Source organism: Moschus berezovskii, chromosome 1, assembly GCF_049115385.1.
Source record: "Moschus berezovskii isolate FMDL1 chromosome 1, NW_MosBer_1.0, whole genome shotgun sequence".
In the NCBI taxonomy this organism is placed as follows: domain Eukaryota; kingdom Metazoa; phylum Chordata; class Mammalia; order Artiodactyla; family Moschidae; genus Moschus; species Moschus berezovskii.
In genome coordinates this window covers 73,308,712-73,326,005 of record NC_142460.1, presented here as the reverse complement: position 1 = coordinate 73,326,005, position 17,294 = coordinate 73,308,712, and the positions used below count along the sequence as shown (strand labels likewise).

The window sequence follows — 17,294 nt, the reverse complement described above, 5'->3', positions numbered from 1 at the left end:
ACTTAATGGAACATATACAGGTTTAAATCCTAGTATAATGACTCTTGCTCTATGACGTTAGAGAAGTTATTTAACCTCTCTAGCCTAGTTTCCTCATTTATGAAATAGGAAATAATAAACCAACCTCTTAAGGCTCATGGAAAGATGAAATGAGATAACCAGTGTAAGTGCTTAGTAGAGGGCTTGGTCCCCAGAAAGTACTCATGAAACGCCTGTGCATAAAGGTGCAGCTCAGAACACCGTGAGAGAAGTGGCCGGGGTTGAGGAGAGGTGGGCAGGAACTGAATCACAAGTGGGCTACTGGAAGACTGAAATTAGTCCCTCTGGGTTCAAATCCTAGTTCTGTTACTTCATAGCCACACAATCTTGAGCAGGTTATTTGCTCAATGTGAGTATGCTGCTGGTAAAGCATACTATAGCCTGTAGGAGTAATAGCCTGACATTTCAAGTACAAAATGCCTACAATAAATTATGGTAATAATACTAGGTACCAATACTAGAATGCTTTTCAGGAGAGGTTAAAAACGTCTTACAGGTTTTTCTTAATTAATTTTCATAGAAGTCTTGGGAGTTAGAGGCAAGAGAGTATTACTAGCTCCATTTTACAGGATGGAAGGAAAATAAAAATGTGACTTGATCTTAACTTTACTGTCATATTTCTTCATGCCAACAAAAGAACTAGGCATCCAAAAATCACAAATTCAGGTCTAATACACTTTCCAAATATCTGAAGGTTTGTCTTCATTGATTCAACTAAATACATATTGATACCATCAAATCTTTTTATCAGTTATGATTACTTTGCCTAATTTTTCTTATTTTCTATTATTCCTCAAATCATCTCTTCGGTTTCAGGCAAGATGACTTCTGTGCTCACCTAGGTCTAATACTGACCTTTCCAATATTATTCCAAGCTGTTCTATACATTATGTGCTGAATAATCTCCCCTTTCATCTCTGAAATGTATTTCTCCCTGCCTTTATTTTTAAATTTTAATTTACCTTTACATTTTTATGTTTTATTTTTTAAAGTTAAAAATATAAGACTACAGATTTTCAGTCCTGGAGATTACTTTCAGAAATTCTAGATCATAATGCTTATACTTTATTTATTGCATTTCCATCTCCAGAATATAACTCACTGATATGAAACATAAAGGCTTAACTCAATGTAATAACTTCCTTCTCCTTAGCTCTTCCCAGAGTTTGTGAACATTATTACTTTGCTTAAATTTTTAATAATATTACTTTTAATTCTTCTACTTTTTCTTTCTTGTTCCTTAAAAGTAAAAAAGAGAAGATATATTCACTTAAGCTGCTGGACACTGTTTGACAGACCAGCTCTCTGATATTCCCTGGTTAGTATATTTTAAGCTTATATCATATTTTCTCAATTAAAAAGCTTCATTTGCTTTTTGATTTATGTTAAGTTTACTAAAATCTCATATTCTCTGGAAACACTCCATTTCCTTCACTATTATGGGGTTATTTCCTAACAAGACTTCGATGCTTACATTTCACTGGGTCTCAGTAGAGACAAGCTTAACATGCCATTTTGAGTGTGTGTGTGTGGTGGTTGTTGATCACTCCCCAATGACTCTCTTGCTCAATACAGACATACCTTAAAAGAAATCACGGGTACAGTTGCAGACCACTACCATCAAAAGTGAATACTGCAATAAAGCTAGTCACACAAAGTTTTGGTTTTCCAGAGTACATAGAAGTTATGTTTATACTATAAATAGTCTATTACGTGTACAAGGGCTTCCCAGGTGGCACTAGTAGTAAAGAACCCACTTACTAATGCAGGAGAGGTGAAAATCACGAGTTCAATCCCTGGGTCAGGAAGATCCCCTGGAGGAGAGTATGACAATCCACTCCAGTATTCTTGCCTGGAGAAGCCGATAGACAGAGGAGCCTGGGGGCTACAGTTCACAGGGTTGCACACAGTTGGACACGACTGAAGTGACTTAGTGCACACACCCATGCAAGTGTACAATAACTTTATACCTAAAAAATATACACACCTTTATTTAAATGCCTTACTGCTCAAAAATGCTATCATGAGCCTTCAGTGGGCTGTAACCTTTTTTCTGATGGAGGGGCTTGCCTTGACATTGATGGCTGACTGATCAGTGTGGTGGCTGCTGAAGGTCCGAGTAGCTGTGGCAGTTTCTTAACGTAAGACAGCAATGAAGTCTGTCATATTGATGGACTCTGCCTTTCACGAATGACTTCTCTGCAGCCTGCAATGTTCTTTGATAGCATTTTACCCAAAGTAGAAGTTCTTTCAAAACTGCAGCCAATCCTTTCAAACTCTGCCACTGCTTTATCAACTAAATTTATGTCACATTGTAAATCCTTTCTTGGCATTTCAACAATCTTCATAGCATTTTCACCAAGAGGAGATCCCACCTCAAGAAGCTACTTCCTTTACTCCATTAGAAGCAACTCCTCATTCATTCAAGTTTTATCATGAGATTGAAGCAATTCAGTTATATCTTTAGCTCCTAATTCTAGTTCTTTAGCTATTTCCAGCACATCTGCAGTTACTTCCTCCACTGAAGTCTGGAACCCCTCAATGTCATCCAGGAGGGTTGGAATCAACTTTTCCCCATCTGCTATTAATCCTGATTATTATTTTTTTCTTTCTGGTCATGCCTCATGGCTTGCAGATAGCCTAGAGTCCCAACCACTGAACTGCCAGGGAATTTTCTTAATGTTGATATTTTGATTTCTTCCCATGAAATGCAAACATTCTCAGTGGCATCGAGAATGGTGAATCCTTTCCAGAAAGTTTTCAACTAAATGACTTTTCCCAGATCCATCAGAGGAATCACCATCTATGGAAGCTACAGCCTTACAAAATGCAGTCCTTAAATGCTGCTGCTGCTACTGCTAAGTCACTTCAGTCATGTCCGACTCTGTGTGACCCCATAGACGGCAGCCCATCATTCTCCAGGCAAGAACACTGGAGTGGGTTGCCATTTCCTTCTCCAATGTGTGAAAGTGAAAAGGGAAAGTGAAGTCGCTCAGTCATGTCTGATTCGTAGCGACCCCATGGACTGCAGCCTACCAGGCTCCTCCGTCCATGGGATTTTCTAGGCAAGAGTACTGGAGTGGCTTGCCATTGCCTTCTCCTTAAATAAGAAGACTTAAAAGTCAAAATGACCCCTTGATCCATGGGCTGCAGAACACATATGTGGAATAGTATGAAAACATCAGTCTTGCTGGGCACCTGCGTCAGAGCTCTTGGATGGCCAGGTGCATCATCAATGAGCAGCAGTATTATAAATGGAATCTTCTTTTCTGAGTAGTAGGTCTCAACAGTGGGTTTGAAATATTCGGTTAACTATGTTATAAACAGACGTGTTGTCTCCCGGGTGGAGCAGTCAGAATACACACATTTATCAATTAAGTTCAGTTTTATATGGATATGATTTTTAGCACCCCCACCTCCCAGCTCAAATTACAATAGTAACATTAAAGGTCACTGATCACAGACTGCCATAACAAATATAATAATAATGAAAAGTCTGAAATTTTGCAAGAATTGACAAAATATGAAAAGAGATACAAAGCAAGTAAATATGGTTTGAAAATGGTGCCAACTGACCTGCTGGATACAGGATTGCCAAAAGCCCTCAATTTGTAAAAATTGCAGTATTTGCAAAGCACAATAAAATGAGGTATGCCTATACATTTATTTTGCTTCTTTAATCCATATACTCTGTAACAGCAAACACTGCTTTTTAAAATTCATCTCAAATATGTAATACATTTCAGTGTATTCTGGGTATAAAGAAAATACAGGACTAATCATTTATGTGAAAAAGAGTCAAACAAACTGTAAATGCAATTCTTACCCCGTTTTATTCATCAGAGACACAAATAGTAGCATATAAAAATGCTGCCCTAATAATGCCAAAAATACTGTGGCAGATTTAGAGTTAATCAGAAGACTAAGGAGAAAGCAAAAACTCAGACATCCTGCTTGTTATTATTTGCTCACTGCTTTATCAAGAACCTATAATTTCTCTCTAAAAACTGTAAGAGCACATCATATGTAGATCTACGAAATGTATAAACCAAAGAAACTTTAACCTAGAATTTTATTGTTCCTGTAACAGTAAGCCTCCTTACCTTCTGTTGATAGAATTTTTTAAAAAAATACAAATACCTATTACCTATATTAAATACCCAACACTATTACCTATATTAAATTCTTCATATTAAAAAACAGGCTTTTGAGGACTTTTCTATGTGATTAGGTTTCAGGCTAATGAATAAAGGAAAATCTCCTTTTCAATAAACCATTTCAGAATAAGAATTTTCTCATGGCATTTTAAAAAGTCATTACAATTAGACCTCCTCTGTGGAAGAATTTCTGTAAAATGTCACTTTACTTGACTGGTCCTACCCAACAGGTTAAACAGACTTCATGGTAATAGTTCCAAATCTAAGAAGTATCAAATTTCTGAACTTCTTTCCTTATCTCATTATCCTTATAATTTTCTTTTAAAAATGTAAGTATGTATTCATTCTATTTGTCATCTGCCAATGTACATAAGCCCCTAAAGTTCTATGACAATGTCTACATATTTGGAATACGACTTCGCATAGAAATTAGGTATTAAATGAAATCTACTGACAGCTATGAAATAAACTCTCACACTAATTATATTTAGGGACAGCATTATGTTATACAAACTTTGCCCCTTTACTGTTTCAATAGCTCAAGACTATTTTCAATAACGCCTAGATATATCTGAGACAAGAAGGAGGAATTATGAAGAAAGAGTTGTATTCTTAGAAGTAGTCATTAAAAACCTAAGTGCTGGTAACTTCCTTAGCATGAAATTCCTTCTCCTGTATGGTTCACTTCTTTGGGCCATTTAATTTTCGCTGTTTCTTTAGCTTGAGAATTTTCAAAATGGTTCCCCTTCATCAGAAATGGAAGGTTGACCATTGCATGATTTAAACTGCTTGTGTCAAACTCTGCTGTCCTTGTAAGTGGGGAGAAGAGCTATTCACTAAAAAGAGCCCAAAAGACAAATTTTAATTCAAAGAAAAAAAAATATTCCTTTCTCTGACTAGCACTGTCATCCATCTGTAAGTTCTATACATGTCTATTTGTTTACATTTTTTCCTGAAAATTAGAAAGAATGCTAATAGATGTTTGGAAGAAAATTTCATTATTATCTAATCTATTAGAAAAGATGATACTGACTTTCATAATACAGTGCATTCTTGGAAATCATGAGTCAGACTGTGCTGAAAGGTCAAGTGCACATTATTATTCTAACATTCACCTTTGGGAACATGCCTGGGATACTCTACGCTCCAGTCAGAGTTAGTCTGATTGCTTTTAATGTGTCATAAAGTCAAATGATGCCAGAGAAGGCTGTCATGTGAGGAAATACAAACATGCTGAATGAACGATGAATATGCAAAAGTACAAAGTGACAAGTTTCCTTCTTCAGCTAAAGATAAGTACAATGTAAATAAGTACCGGTCCACCAAATTACTGTGATACTAAATTGAACAGAACTAAAACGTTAAATCAAATTGAATATCTGGTCAACTACTATGGATCCCAAACATAAACTATAAATAATAAGAGTTTTGTGATATAAATATGCGGTATCTTCTAAAACAACTATTTGAATATGCTTTAACTATAATTCATAAGACATGCATACAACTTAAGAAAGAAAGGAAGGAAGAAATATATATATGTGTATGTGCGTGTTAGTTGCTCAGTCATGTCTAACTCTTTGCGATCCCATGTACTGAAGGCTGCCAGGCTCCCCTGTCCATGGAATTCTCCAGACAAGAATACTGGAGAGGGTTGCCATTCCCTTCTCCAGGGGATTTTTCCCGAGCCAGGGATCGAACCCTGGTCTCAAGCATTGCAGGCAGATTCTTTACCATCTGAGCCACCAGGGAGGCCCATATATATGTATGTATGTACATACATACGTATGTATATGCAATAGAATTGCTATTTTGTCCTAAGTAGTAATGCTGGTTGGGGATTGAAAAATTTCCATCTCAAGGACTTCAGTGTATAAAATAATGAGACCAGCAGCAGGTCAATGCATCTGGCTTCTGCTAAATGGGTTTGAAAAATAGAGAAATTCCACAAATGCTAACTATGCATGGCTATTGACTACTACCTGCCTGTCAAGACTATATCTAAGAGTTATTTAGCAAACACAGTCCGATAACTATACAAGGGAATAAACAAGACCAAGGTCATTAGGGTCTGGGTCATTTTCATTTTCCATTTTAAAGAATAAGCAATCCTAAAATGCCACATTTTCTGATTTTCAAAAGCAGGAGTTTGGATTTATTCAGGTACCAGAGAGACCAACAGTCTCATGCTTTTTTTTTTTTAAAATCTCACTTTTTCACTAACAAGTCTAAATGAGAACATCACAAAAGCAGACATTGTTATGAACAGAACGAATGACTCATAGGATCCACCCTCTGGAATCCATTACAAAGCCATGGCAAATGCTAATTGTCTGTACATCCTAAGTCTTACTCCTGTGCTCAGAGAATCTCAAAATCTGAACCCAATCTGTTTGTGTCCTTTTGGGTTCATGTAACCCAGTCTGTTACTTTCAAGGCATAATACCATGTACACAGAAACATTAATGAAAATTAAAAGCATAGTTTGTTCATGAGCTGTTAACAGTGAAACTGCAGAATAAACACTGTGAACAGAACACAAGTGTCTGTCTTATCAACTTCTAGCAGGAGTGGAACAGAGAAGGATAGGGACTACTTACCTCTGGTGTCCCAAGAGCATGTTCTCCAGCTAAAAGCAGCATGCTCAGGCCTCCCATTTGAGTAGGATCTAAATAAGCCAAAAGTAAGTAAATTATCAATTCACAACCATGGAGAACATATAATCCAAAATACTTACAAAGACTAACAATCAGAAATCCAACAGAACCACACAGAACTTGTTATAGAAAACTTTTAAACTTTATGAAGCAGTAACCTGGCATATATATGCTTAGTACTCATACTTCTGTGAGCTTTAAAAATACCACTGTTGTCCACCATTCCAACAAAATACTTTATTCAGTACCGCAGCTGTTTAACATGAATTATCTCCTAGTGCAATACTTCTTTCCTTACTGCATGGGGAGTTTGGATGAAAAAAACAATAGAGTGCTTATGCTTGTTTTCTAAGAAATTTGAGATTGTTATTCTCAAATGGTTATTTCTCCCACATGAAATCAGGGCTGATAAAAAGAACCAGGTCATTGGAGGAACTTGAGAACAGAAAGACATTTTACAAATGGGCCACCAAAAATTTAGTGGGCTTTATTCAAATATTCTTTCTTTAAAACTTTCAAAAACAAATCTAAATTCAACAGTGAAGTATTTCTGACATCTTAAATCTTAGGGGTACAGTCAGGCCCTTCCTTGAAATATCTTTTAGCACTCAAAATGAACCCTTTTTATACTACTGAAGATCTTTGTTTTCATTCCTTCAATAATCAACAGAAGTAGAAAGAGAAACTGGTAGATCTATGACCCAGGATTATATCCTTTAAGGTTGTCTTAAATGAGTTACATTTCAGAACTTCCACAAAATAACATGTAAAACTGCCTACGTCAATGCTTAACCTAGTGTTTACTGGTCCTCAATAAACACATTTTTTTATTTTAGGAATCTCTCTACAATTAAAAATGAGGATCAGGCATAGTTTTGCCTAAAGAGATTCAGGTGCTTCTTTTCTCTTTCTTTTTTGATTTTGTTTAAAGATATGTCCTTAAATCCATCTTTGAATACAAATCTGTCTCAAGAACTCATGAAGCAACTCTGACCACATCTTACAAATGGTCCAAGTTTAAAAAAAGAAAAGAATCTGCGGGAGCTATTTAAAAAAAAGAAAGAAAGAGCTTAGTAGAGGTAAAATATGTCACCAAATGATCAGGTGGTCACAAAACAGCTCCATGTTGGAAGATGGCCTCGTAGGAAGACATGCAGGAACACATACTGATTTGCTAAAACAAGGTTCTTTGTTGTTCAGATTCAATCCTTAATTAAATGTTAAGTTTATGAACTATTATGGCTGCTAAAACTGACACTTAAATCTATTGGCAAATAAAAATGAACAGAAATGAACTGGGTGGAAAGTAAAAGTGAACTTTAGTTCTCGGGGCAGCCAAATACTTTTGGAACTGTCATTCTAGAGATAAGAAGGATTGAATAATTGCTTTCAATAAAGATAAAAATGTGTTAGTTCAAATTACTAAGTAAAATACGAACATACTTCCATGATAATCTATTTACGTTATACACGAATGTGATTTTGCTGTATAGACACTAAAACACAGACAAGAAATTACCGTCATCCTTTATGTTAATTTATACTTATACAATGTTATTTGGATATATCAAAACTATATTTATATAAATAGCATGCATTCCCTTCACTCAGAGGACCTGCACTAAGTTAAATTCTACACAGCTTTTCCTTCTTGGATATCACACACTTGACTGCTTTGGGGTTATTCAAAAATGCAAAATGTCATGTGACAAGGACTACAGGGAAAACAAAATAAAATGAAATTCCATGTAAGCTTAAACTGGACTCTAAAAGCCCTACAGCTTCTTCCTCTAGATTTAAACAGCTAAGAACCATGTTTTAACTAACAGCAAATTAGTTTGCTATCGTTATGCTAAAAAGGAACATCAGACCAATGTTATCAGCTATACATAGCTTAACAAGGGCTGTGATGATGGATTTCCAACAACCATCACAGGATCTTATATAATGAGAGAAATATGAGAAAGTTCTTTTCCTTCTTTTCTGTATTTTTTTAAAAAGAATGCTGTTTTTAAAAGCTGACCTGTAAATATCTTGGTTGAAACCTAGGTCCCAATTTGAATTTGCAGGTATAACAAGTAGACTAATAAACTAACAAGAAATAATGCTATAGACAAACATCTTTTATACCTTTCTGCAATATTTCTGGTTTGTGAATAGCCACTGTATGCAAACCAAACAAACAAAACACAACCTAGAAAGACTGGTCTAGACTTAGAAGTGGTAGAAAAAGCAATGGACGGTACATGCTATTCAAAGGAATTCATTTCGAAGCCATTCAAAGATATACTCTGATTTGGTCCTGATGATAAGTTCAGATGATTAAATATTTTATAAAAACTCTTACTGACACAATCGGGACTCTAGAAGCAGCAAGCAGGTTGAAGCTTAAATTGTACAAAGTGACAGCTGAAACAAAGACAGATCTCTATGCTGATTCCTCTGTGATATGCAAAGCATCACTTTGTAAGCTCACCTAGAATTATACCACAGATATTTACATAACAATCACCTGAGGACTGTGTTCCCCCAGAATGGCCATCGCATCAGATGGCATTTCTTAGATTTACATGTGACACCACCACACTGTTAGATGTCACAAGTCACACATTGAACTGTTAAATCTCACTAGGCCTACTGGCTATTAAAAAGTGAAGTGTCATCACAATACTGCTCAACTTCTACTCCCAAGCTTTCTATTTTGCAAACTGTTCAGAGCCCCCATTTTGAAGAAAATTTGTACTAATGACACAGGAACCCTCTAGCTCCACACCAGTTTCAATGCTTCTATCCTGCCCAGGCTACCTAATTCATCCTGGAAACTTCTCTTGATTATGGTATTATAATAGCTAGGAAGACAGAACCATTTGCAGGGTGAATATAAATACTTTATTTCGTGGTAATAAATGCTGTAACATTCCTTACCACCCAAAGAATATTAAGGGCTCAGAAGAAATGGGACCATCTGGAATGTTCAATTTGCCAGGCCCATAAAAGGAATGGGATGGCAATTCCCTCTAAAAAACAGCTGTCAGATCCATCCTCGACTTGTGATGTAGTTGTTCATCCTCCTGCCCTCGATGTTTCATTTCCTCAAATGATCTGTATAATTGTGGCCTGTTAGGTAGGCAACGGAGAAGGCGATGGCACCCCACTCCAGTACTCTTGCCTGGAAAATCCCATAGATGGAGGGGCCTGGTGCACTGCAGTCCATGGGGTCGCTAAGAGTCAGACACAACTGAGCGACTTCACTTTCAATTTTTCCTTTCATGTATTGGAGAAGGAAATGGCAATCCACTCCAGTGTTCTTGCCTGGAGAATCCCAGGGACGGGGGAGCCTGGTGGGCTGCCGTCTATGGGGTCGCACAGAGTCGGACACGACTGAAGCGACTTAGCAGTGGCAGCAGCAGATATGCAACACAACTAAGGTGCTTACAGTGTGGGTTAGTCGCTCAGTCGTGCCCGACTCTTTGTGTCCCCATGAACTGTAACCCGCCAGGTTCCTCTGTCCATGGGATCCTCCAGGCAAGAGAACTGGAGTGGACTGCCATTCCCTTCTCCAGAGAAGGTACTCACGGGGAACAACTTAATAGTGGGCATGAGTGTGTAAGCTGTTTTGTTACATTACAAAATCCCTGAGCTTCTGACAGTCTCCACACTGTTGTCTGCTTTTCCATATCAATGTCAGGAATCCACAGATATTTACAATGGCTCCACCACTTGGTCTAACCCTCCTTTCTTAAATTATATATACATTCTAAAGCATGCCATACTCCAAAGCTTTAAGCTAAGGTACATATTTGCCATTACTTAGTATTGGTCATAAATTTTGCTTTTCTCTCCTTCTCTATTATCTGTTAAAAATACTGTCTGCATGAACTGCCCCAGTCTTAAAAGAACAGGGAAAATTAGTGTTTAAACTCACCAGCCATTCCAAAGTTAAGCTGAGGCATTTCTTCAGTCTTTGTTTTCTTGGGGCTTGGCAAGTCTCTTGAAGAGTCAGATGGGAAGGCCCATAGTTTCTTTCGTGGATTGACAGTGGTGGGTGCTGGGGATTTCACAGGCTTGTTTGTGGTAGGACACCATTTGTAGCCAGGATTTGCTTTCATAAACGCATCTTTATACTGTAAATAAAGAATAGACAACATATTTTAATTAACACAAAGATTGAAAAGGTTCTAATAGCCTTCACCTTACTCCTCTATTAAGATACTGAATAAAAAAAAACAAAAAACACTTCTGTGTCTTTCCTTGTAGAAGAATGACAGCCTCAATACGGGGCTTCAGAGCTAGGACATGCATTTATCTACTAGAAAGTTCATTTGTGGGATGAGGGTTCAGAGCCAACAAATTTTGTATCTTTCAACTCTCATTATTCTTTTTTCTTTCCAGTATCCAAATTCAGATCTCCGCCTGATCTTGGTGGAGAAAGGGAATTATCTGTCATGTTATTTGTCATGTGTATCTATTTCAAAGTAGGTATCAGATGCACATTACAAATGTGAGTCAATTATCTAGATTCTGCTCACTGCTTAATTTGGTAAGTTAAAAATTAAAACACGTTTTACTGTACAGGCGAACACAGGCAAATCTTACAGAGCAATGTAATCAGCTGTAGGATAAATGAACCAAGATCAAGAATGGCAAGAGAACATGGCACAGAAAACTGATGAACTTTTCAGTTATTTGCAGGGGCGTGTAGAAGAAATTGGAGAAGGCAATGGCAACCCACTCCAGTACTCTTGCCTGGAAAATTGCATGGACGGAGGAGCCTGGTGGGCTGCAGTCCATGGGGTCGCTACTAGTTGAACATGACTGAGTGACTTCACTTTCACTTTTCACTTTCACACATTGGAGAAGGAAATGGCACCCCACTCCAGTGTTCTTGCCTGGAGAATCCCGGGGACGGTGGAGCCTGGTCGGCTGCCGTCTATGGGGTTGCACAGAGTTGGACACGACTGAAGCGACTTAGCAGCAGCAGCAGCAGTAGAAGAAACAGTACTGGATACAGAGCCTGATTATCTGGGTTCAAAACCCACCTCTGCTGTTAGTCAGTGGTGGACATTAAGCAAGTTGTACAACTTTTCTCAGCCTCAATTCCTCCTCAAAACTACAAAGTGTAACTGCACCTGATCACATCCTAGGGGTTTGCAATGAACACATGTGATCACTAAAGTGAACACACAGAGAGCTGTGGTGTGTGAGGTCACGATTAATCCATCACAACGTGGAGGTTTTCAGCCTTCGGTATCAGTATAGTCTTTTCTCCTTTATTTTTCTATGGTTTTCTCCCTCTTTTCCAACTCTGCCATTCCCTTTCCTGACAATAAAATTAAATAAAATATATGTATGCTATTCATGTTCTATTACCCAAATTATGTCATTTGATAAAATATATTTTTATGTATTCTTCAATGATTTTGTTATTACTGCTAGTTACCTTATTAATTAATATGATTTGTTCAATCCTATAAAGCTTGCTTTTCAAAATGAATACTGTGTGTAAAATTAATTTAGTATAAGATTGAAACAGCTTTTTAAACTAATCCATTTAAAAAAGAAGTTCCTTTATCCTTAGTGTAAAAACAGTATATCTGATCAAACTAATAAACATCACTACACTTTAAATCATATAAATGAAAATTGTAGTGTAGATAATATAATGCAAAGTTAGTAGTCAATGGTTTAGTATTACCTCCCAGAATTACCCTTAATTCAAATTTTCTGAATAATCTTTTTGCTGTTAAACTAAAAGCTGTACATCTGCATATTGATATATAGGTACATGCAGAAGGAAGATACAGCAAGATAAGTTCTACTTTTCTTACAAAAATAATTAAAATGGGATACTAAGGCCAGATCCAAACTAGAATTTATCATCACATAGCAGAATAAATTTGGGGGTATTAATGCAAAGTAAGAGGTACTCTATACAAGCACATTCACATGCATGAGGGGGATTTACATGTTTGTTAAACGGAGGCAGACAGTTTTGCTTGCTGTCTGGAGGTGGAAAGTAACAAATGAAAGGGGGAGATGAAAATCAAAGTAGCAGGCGCCGTGCATCATCATTTTGTCCCAGCAAAAGGCACATGAGCTGCAACAGTAGGATGAACACTCATTTGAATAAAAGCCACCACTCTATAAAGTAACAAATGACTATAACGGTAACACCTGCCACAAGACATTTAAAAGAAAGTTTTTGATACTTTTGGTGTATTTTTTTTTTTTTAAGAAAAAGTCCCAACTGTGAAAAATCCCAGATGGATGGATGTCACTAGATTTCACATTTCCTCTGTTTCTAGGTGTCACCTTCTTCCTTTCCTATGTTGTCAATCTGCTAGATAATACAGTTCTCTCCCAGTAAATATTACATCCTTTTCTAAGAATCACTTAGGAATTTGCTTTGATGAAAATCTACATGTGTAATGAAAACAATAATACTGTCATTCTTATGAATGAATTATTACCAGCATTGACTATTAAAAGCACTGATGGTATTAATAAGGGCTAACTTATTAAACTAACCTAGGATATGCAGTTATGCTGAAGACAACGTAAAGCAGTGACCATCGCTGACCATAAACATCTCTTTCTCTTGCACTTATTCTACCCACTCAGTCACCTCCATCTCCAATACTTTATAAAGACTAACTAGACGACAGACACTGGTTAAACACGGGGCATGAAAAGAGCATGAATTAGTTTCTGTTTTCAAATTGATTGTAATCCACAATTAGCTACTCAAACACATTACTTCTTTTAATACACGGTCCACACACCTTCCCCTGGCTCCAGCATGATAACTGTTTTTCAGTGGGCCTGTGAGAAGTGGACCATAAAGAAGCCTGAGTGCCAACGGATTGATGCTTTTGAACTGTGGTGTTAGAGAAGATCTTGAGAGTACCTTGGACTGCAAGGAGATCAAACCAGTCAATTCTAAAGGAAGTTAACCCTGAATATTCATTGGAAGGACTGATAGTGAAGCTGAAGCTCCAATATTTCGGCCACCTGATGTGAAGAGCCAACTCACTGGAAAATTTCCTAATGCTAGGAAAGACTGAGGGTGAGATGGTTGGACGGCATCACAGACTCAGTGGACATGAGTTTGAGCAAACTCCTGGAGATAGTGAAGGACAAGGAAGCCTGGAGTGCTGTAGTTCATGGGGTTGCAAAGAGTCAGACACGACTTAGCAACTAAACAACTACTGAAGCTAGCTATGTGTAGGACAAATGGCAGAAGACAGGCCTGGAGTATGTGGGGTTTTATGGAAAACAGAAATGGAGAATTCACTATGAGGATCAATACTATGTAAATGAACCACAATATTAATCTTGTGTATTCTTAAACTCGATGTAAAACAACATAGCAAAGGGTTAAGAATGAAGGAAATAAGAGAAAAGAATAACAAACAGCCCTTGTCCTTAAGGAGTGTAAAGCTTAGATGGAGATGTCATAAATTCATGAAAAGACAGACAGGTCAACACAGGCAGTGTATGAACACCAAGTGAGGGTGCAGGCAGGAGGAGCCTCAGGGTATGAGGATGTCTGTCCTTGGAACCGAGCACACCATCAATCACTGGCTCTGATTCAGCTATAAGAGACAACAGAAAGGCTTAATCATTTGTTGTGATGAGGTTATTAGGAAAGGGATCACAGAGAAAGCTGAGTAAGGGAGAAATCAGAAACGGCTATATATATGTCTGAAGCAAACAGCTGAGTGAAACTATTAGCACGCTGGTCAACCATGTGGGCAAAAATCCATCAGCACAAGACTGAAAGGACCAAAAAGACAGGCCCACTCATCTGGATCCCCAAGGGAGGGCTTTCCTGCTGAGGGTAGAGGGGGAAGCTCAGTTATCCTTCACAAACGTCAATCACAGGCTATTGGTCTTATCCCCGAGGTAACTAACCTCTTGCTAAAACACTTATTTTCAAAAATCTCCCATTGAAATAAAAATTCCCTTACTAAATTCTTTTTTGTTTTGCAAATTTCTAACTGATTAGAAAACCTAAGTGAATCTACTTTATTGGCACAGTTCCTGACTTACAGAAGGTGCTTCTTAGTAAAAGCTGGCCCTCCTCTCTCCAATCTCAACCACCACCAGACTTCATTAGCAATGATAATACACCACTGCTATTCAGTAACGGTATTAAATACATACCCTTGACTCAGTATTTGGTCCACTTTATATATGACAATGGCATTATTATAAACCAAAAGACAGTATTATGTTAATCTTTAAAAAATTGGTTCTCAAAATTACTTTCACAGATCATTTGTAAGAATGGAAAATTTGATCTTAAAAAGCACCTTAGGGGGAGATCTATGTACTAATTGTTCTCCAAGTATTTGTTCTAAATTGGAGGTGGGCAGAAGGGTTGGCTCAAAAAGTCCGGCAGTATATCTAGCTATTATTGCAGTCTAGCTCTTCTCAACAGAGTGAAAGAATAATAACCTTGTTGAGGTAAAGTAATAAGGGACCCTGGGAATATCTATACAAAAAAAGAGAGCTGATACTGGTACAAATATGTGAAATATCACCATGATAAAAAAAAATTACCACAGTTATAAGAGATTATTCAGTAATTATCTTGTTTTCAAAAAAAGGCATAATACATTTTAAATTCTGCAACTTTGCAGGGGCTAAGTGAATCTTTAGCATAATAAATTCGAGATGGCTAATGAATTTGGAGACAACTGTACCTCCTCATATTGGCAGGCAGAAATCACATTATACAGGGTGAAAGATAAGAGGAAGATATCTGAGAAGTGGCACTAATCAGTACTTCCTTAGTTCTAGTAACCTTTCCTCATAAAATGTTAAAATTTATCATATAGGTCTGAATTATTCTTATCATATAGGTCTGAATTATTCTTACTAGACATTTTAACAGGAAGAAAATGAATCAGACTTTTATATGACGGGATGATGAATTAAGTTTATATATCTGATAGAACGGAAGTATTTTAAATTATACACTAACCTATGAAACTTTCATGATAAAGCCACTCCAGTAAAAACCATACATTTCAAAAAGTGACTTGAATAAGTGACCAAGGAGTTATTTGGTTCTATTGCAGATAAGTCATAAAGGAAAAACTGAGTTGGTTACAGATATGGTTGCCTAAATTCCCTGTAAGGATTACTTTGGAGACAGTAATTACTGCGGAGACAGTAATTCATTTCCACATATAAATTTTTTTAAAGGACAATTTTCCTCCCTAATTTGGGTTAAGGAGGAGAAAGTCTGGTTAATTAGTTAGCACTAATTAAAAATAAAAATTTCAGAATTTCTTTTAAGATGTAATTTTGTCACTTTATAAAAGGATGGTAGGGGTCTGGGTAAGCAAACATACAGACAATTCATGTACAAGCTGGATTTAGAAAAGGCAGAAGAACCAGAGATCAAATTGCCAACATCCGTTGGATCACAGAAAAAGCAAAAGAATCCCAGAAAGACAATCAGCAAATTAGAAAAACAACTAACAATTAGCAAATGGACTGATATTTATGAAATCAAATAGTTAGCTCACTTAGTGTAACATCTATTTTGTTAGGAATCATTAATCACATTGGACAGTATCTGCCAAGCTAGGCAAATGATACTTTTAGTTTTGTTGATTCTTATGTTTCAAGGATTAATTGTGTATTTCAGTAGCACTTCAGTGTGTTAATAGGTTCTAATAAAAACAGTAAAAAAATTACTAGGTAAAGACGTATAAAATACAAACATAAGTTTATCAAGAACAGCTAATATTTCATAGGATTTTAAATTTCATGTCTGTGTACACAATGCCTTACTTGCATCTTAACCTCAACCCTGTGAGGGCAGGCATCTTCATTGCCAATTTCAAATGTGGAAACTCAAAAGGTCTGAAAAGGGAGAAGGCTACCCAAACTCTACTGCTAGTAATTTGCTGCCTTGGATAAGTCACTTAAGTCCTCTGGGCTGCAGTGTCGTCATCTTTAGCTTTCAGAAAATGGTATCTGCTTCGTGGGATTATTTTTAGGATTAAATGAGTCAGAACCCTGGAGAGAATAAAGCAATATTCAAAAATTGGTATTATTTCAAAAAATAAACACGAATTTTTTTTTATAATAAGAAAGTCCTGACATCCAGAACACAGGAATGGGAAAGCCCTCAGAAACAAGAAATTTGAGAACCATGAAGGCCAAATCTTTAGTTTTACTATCCACCTCTCCTTATACTGCTGGGGCCCCAGTGAAGTCATACTCAGAAAAACTCACACAAAGTAAGTTATTTCATTAGAGGTAGCAGAAAGTGTCTGACAGAGGAAAGAAATGTCAATTGATAGCCATGGCTTGACCCAAAAGAAAGATTCTTGGAAAACCAAAGCGGAAGTTTCAAAGAACAGAAGGGTTAAGAATCATTTAATAAACAGATGAAAATGTGACTATAACTCAGTTGTTCACA

The 17,294-nt window shown here is 36.9% G+C and overlaps 1 protein-coding gene across 16 annotated transcripts in view; it reads right to left on the bottom strand.

Moving 5' to 3' along the window:
- BBX (BBX high mobility group box domain containing) overlaps window positions 1–17,294 on the bottom strand; it is a 298,700-nt gene that overhangs the window by 71,734 nt on the left and 209,672 nt on the right. For all 16 annotated transcript variants that reach the window (XM_055418693.2, XM_055418272.2, XM_088836741.1 and 13 more), the window contains 2 exons: window positions 10,779–10,977; window positions 6,797–6,864 (listed from right to left, as the gene is read on the bottom strand). In XM_055418693.2, coding sequence (XP_055274668.1) covers window positions 6,797–6,864; window positions 10,779–10,977 — 267 coding nt within the window. The remainder of the gene's footprint in view (window positions 1–6,796; window positions 6,865–10,778; window positions 10,978–17,294) is intronic.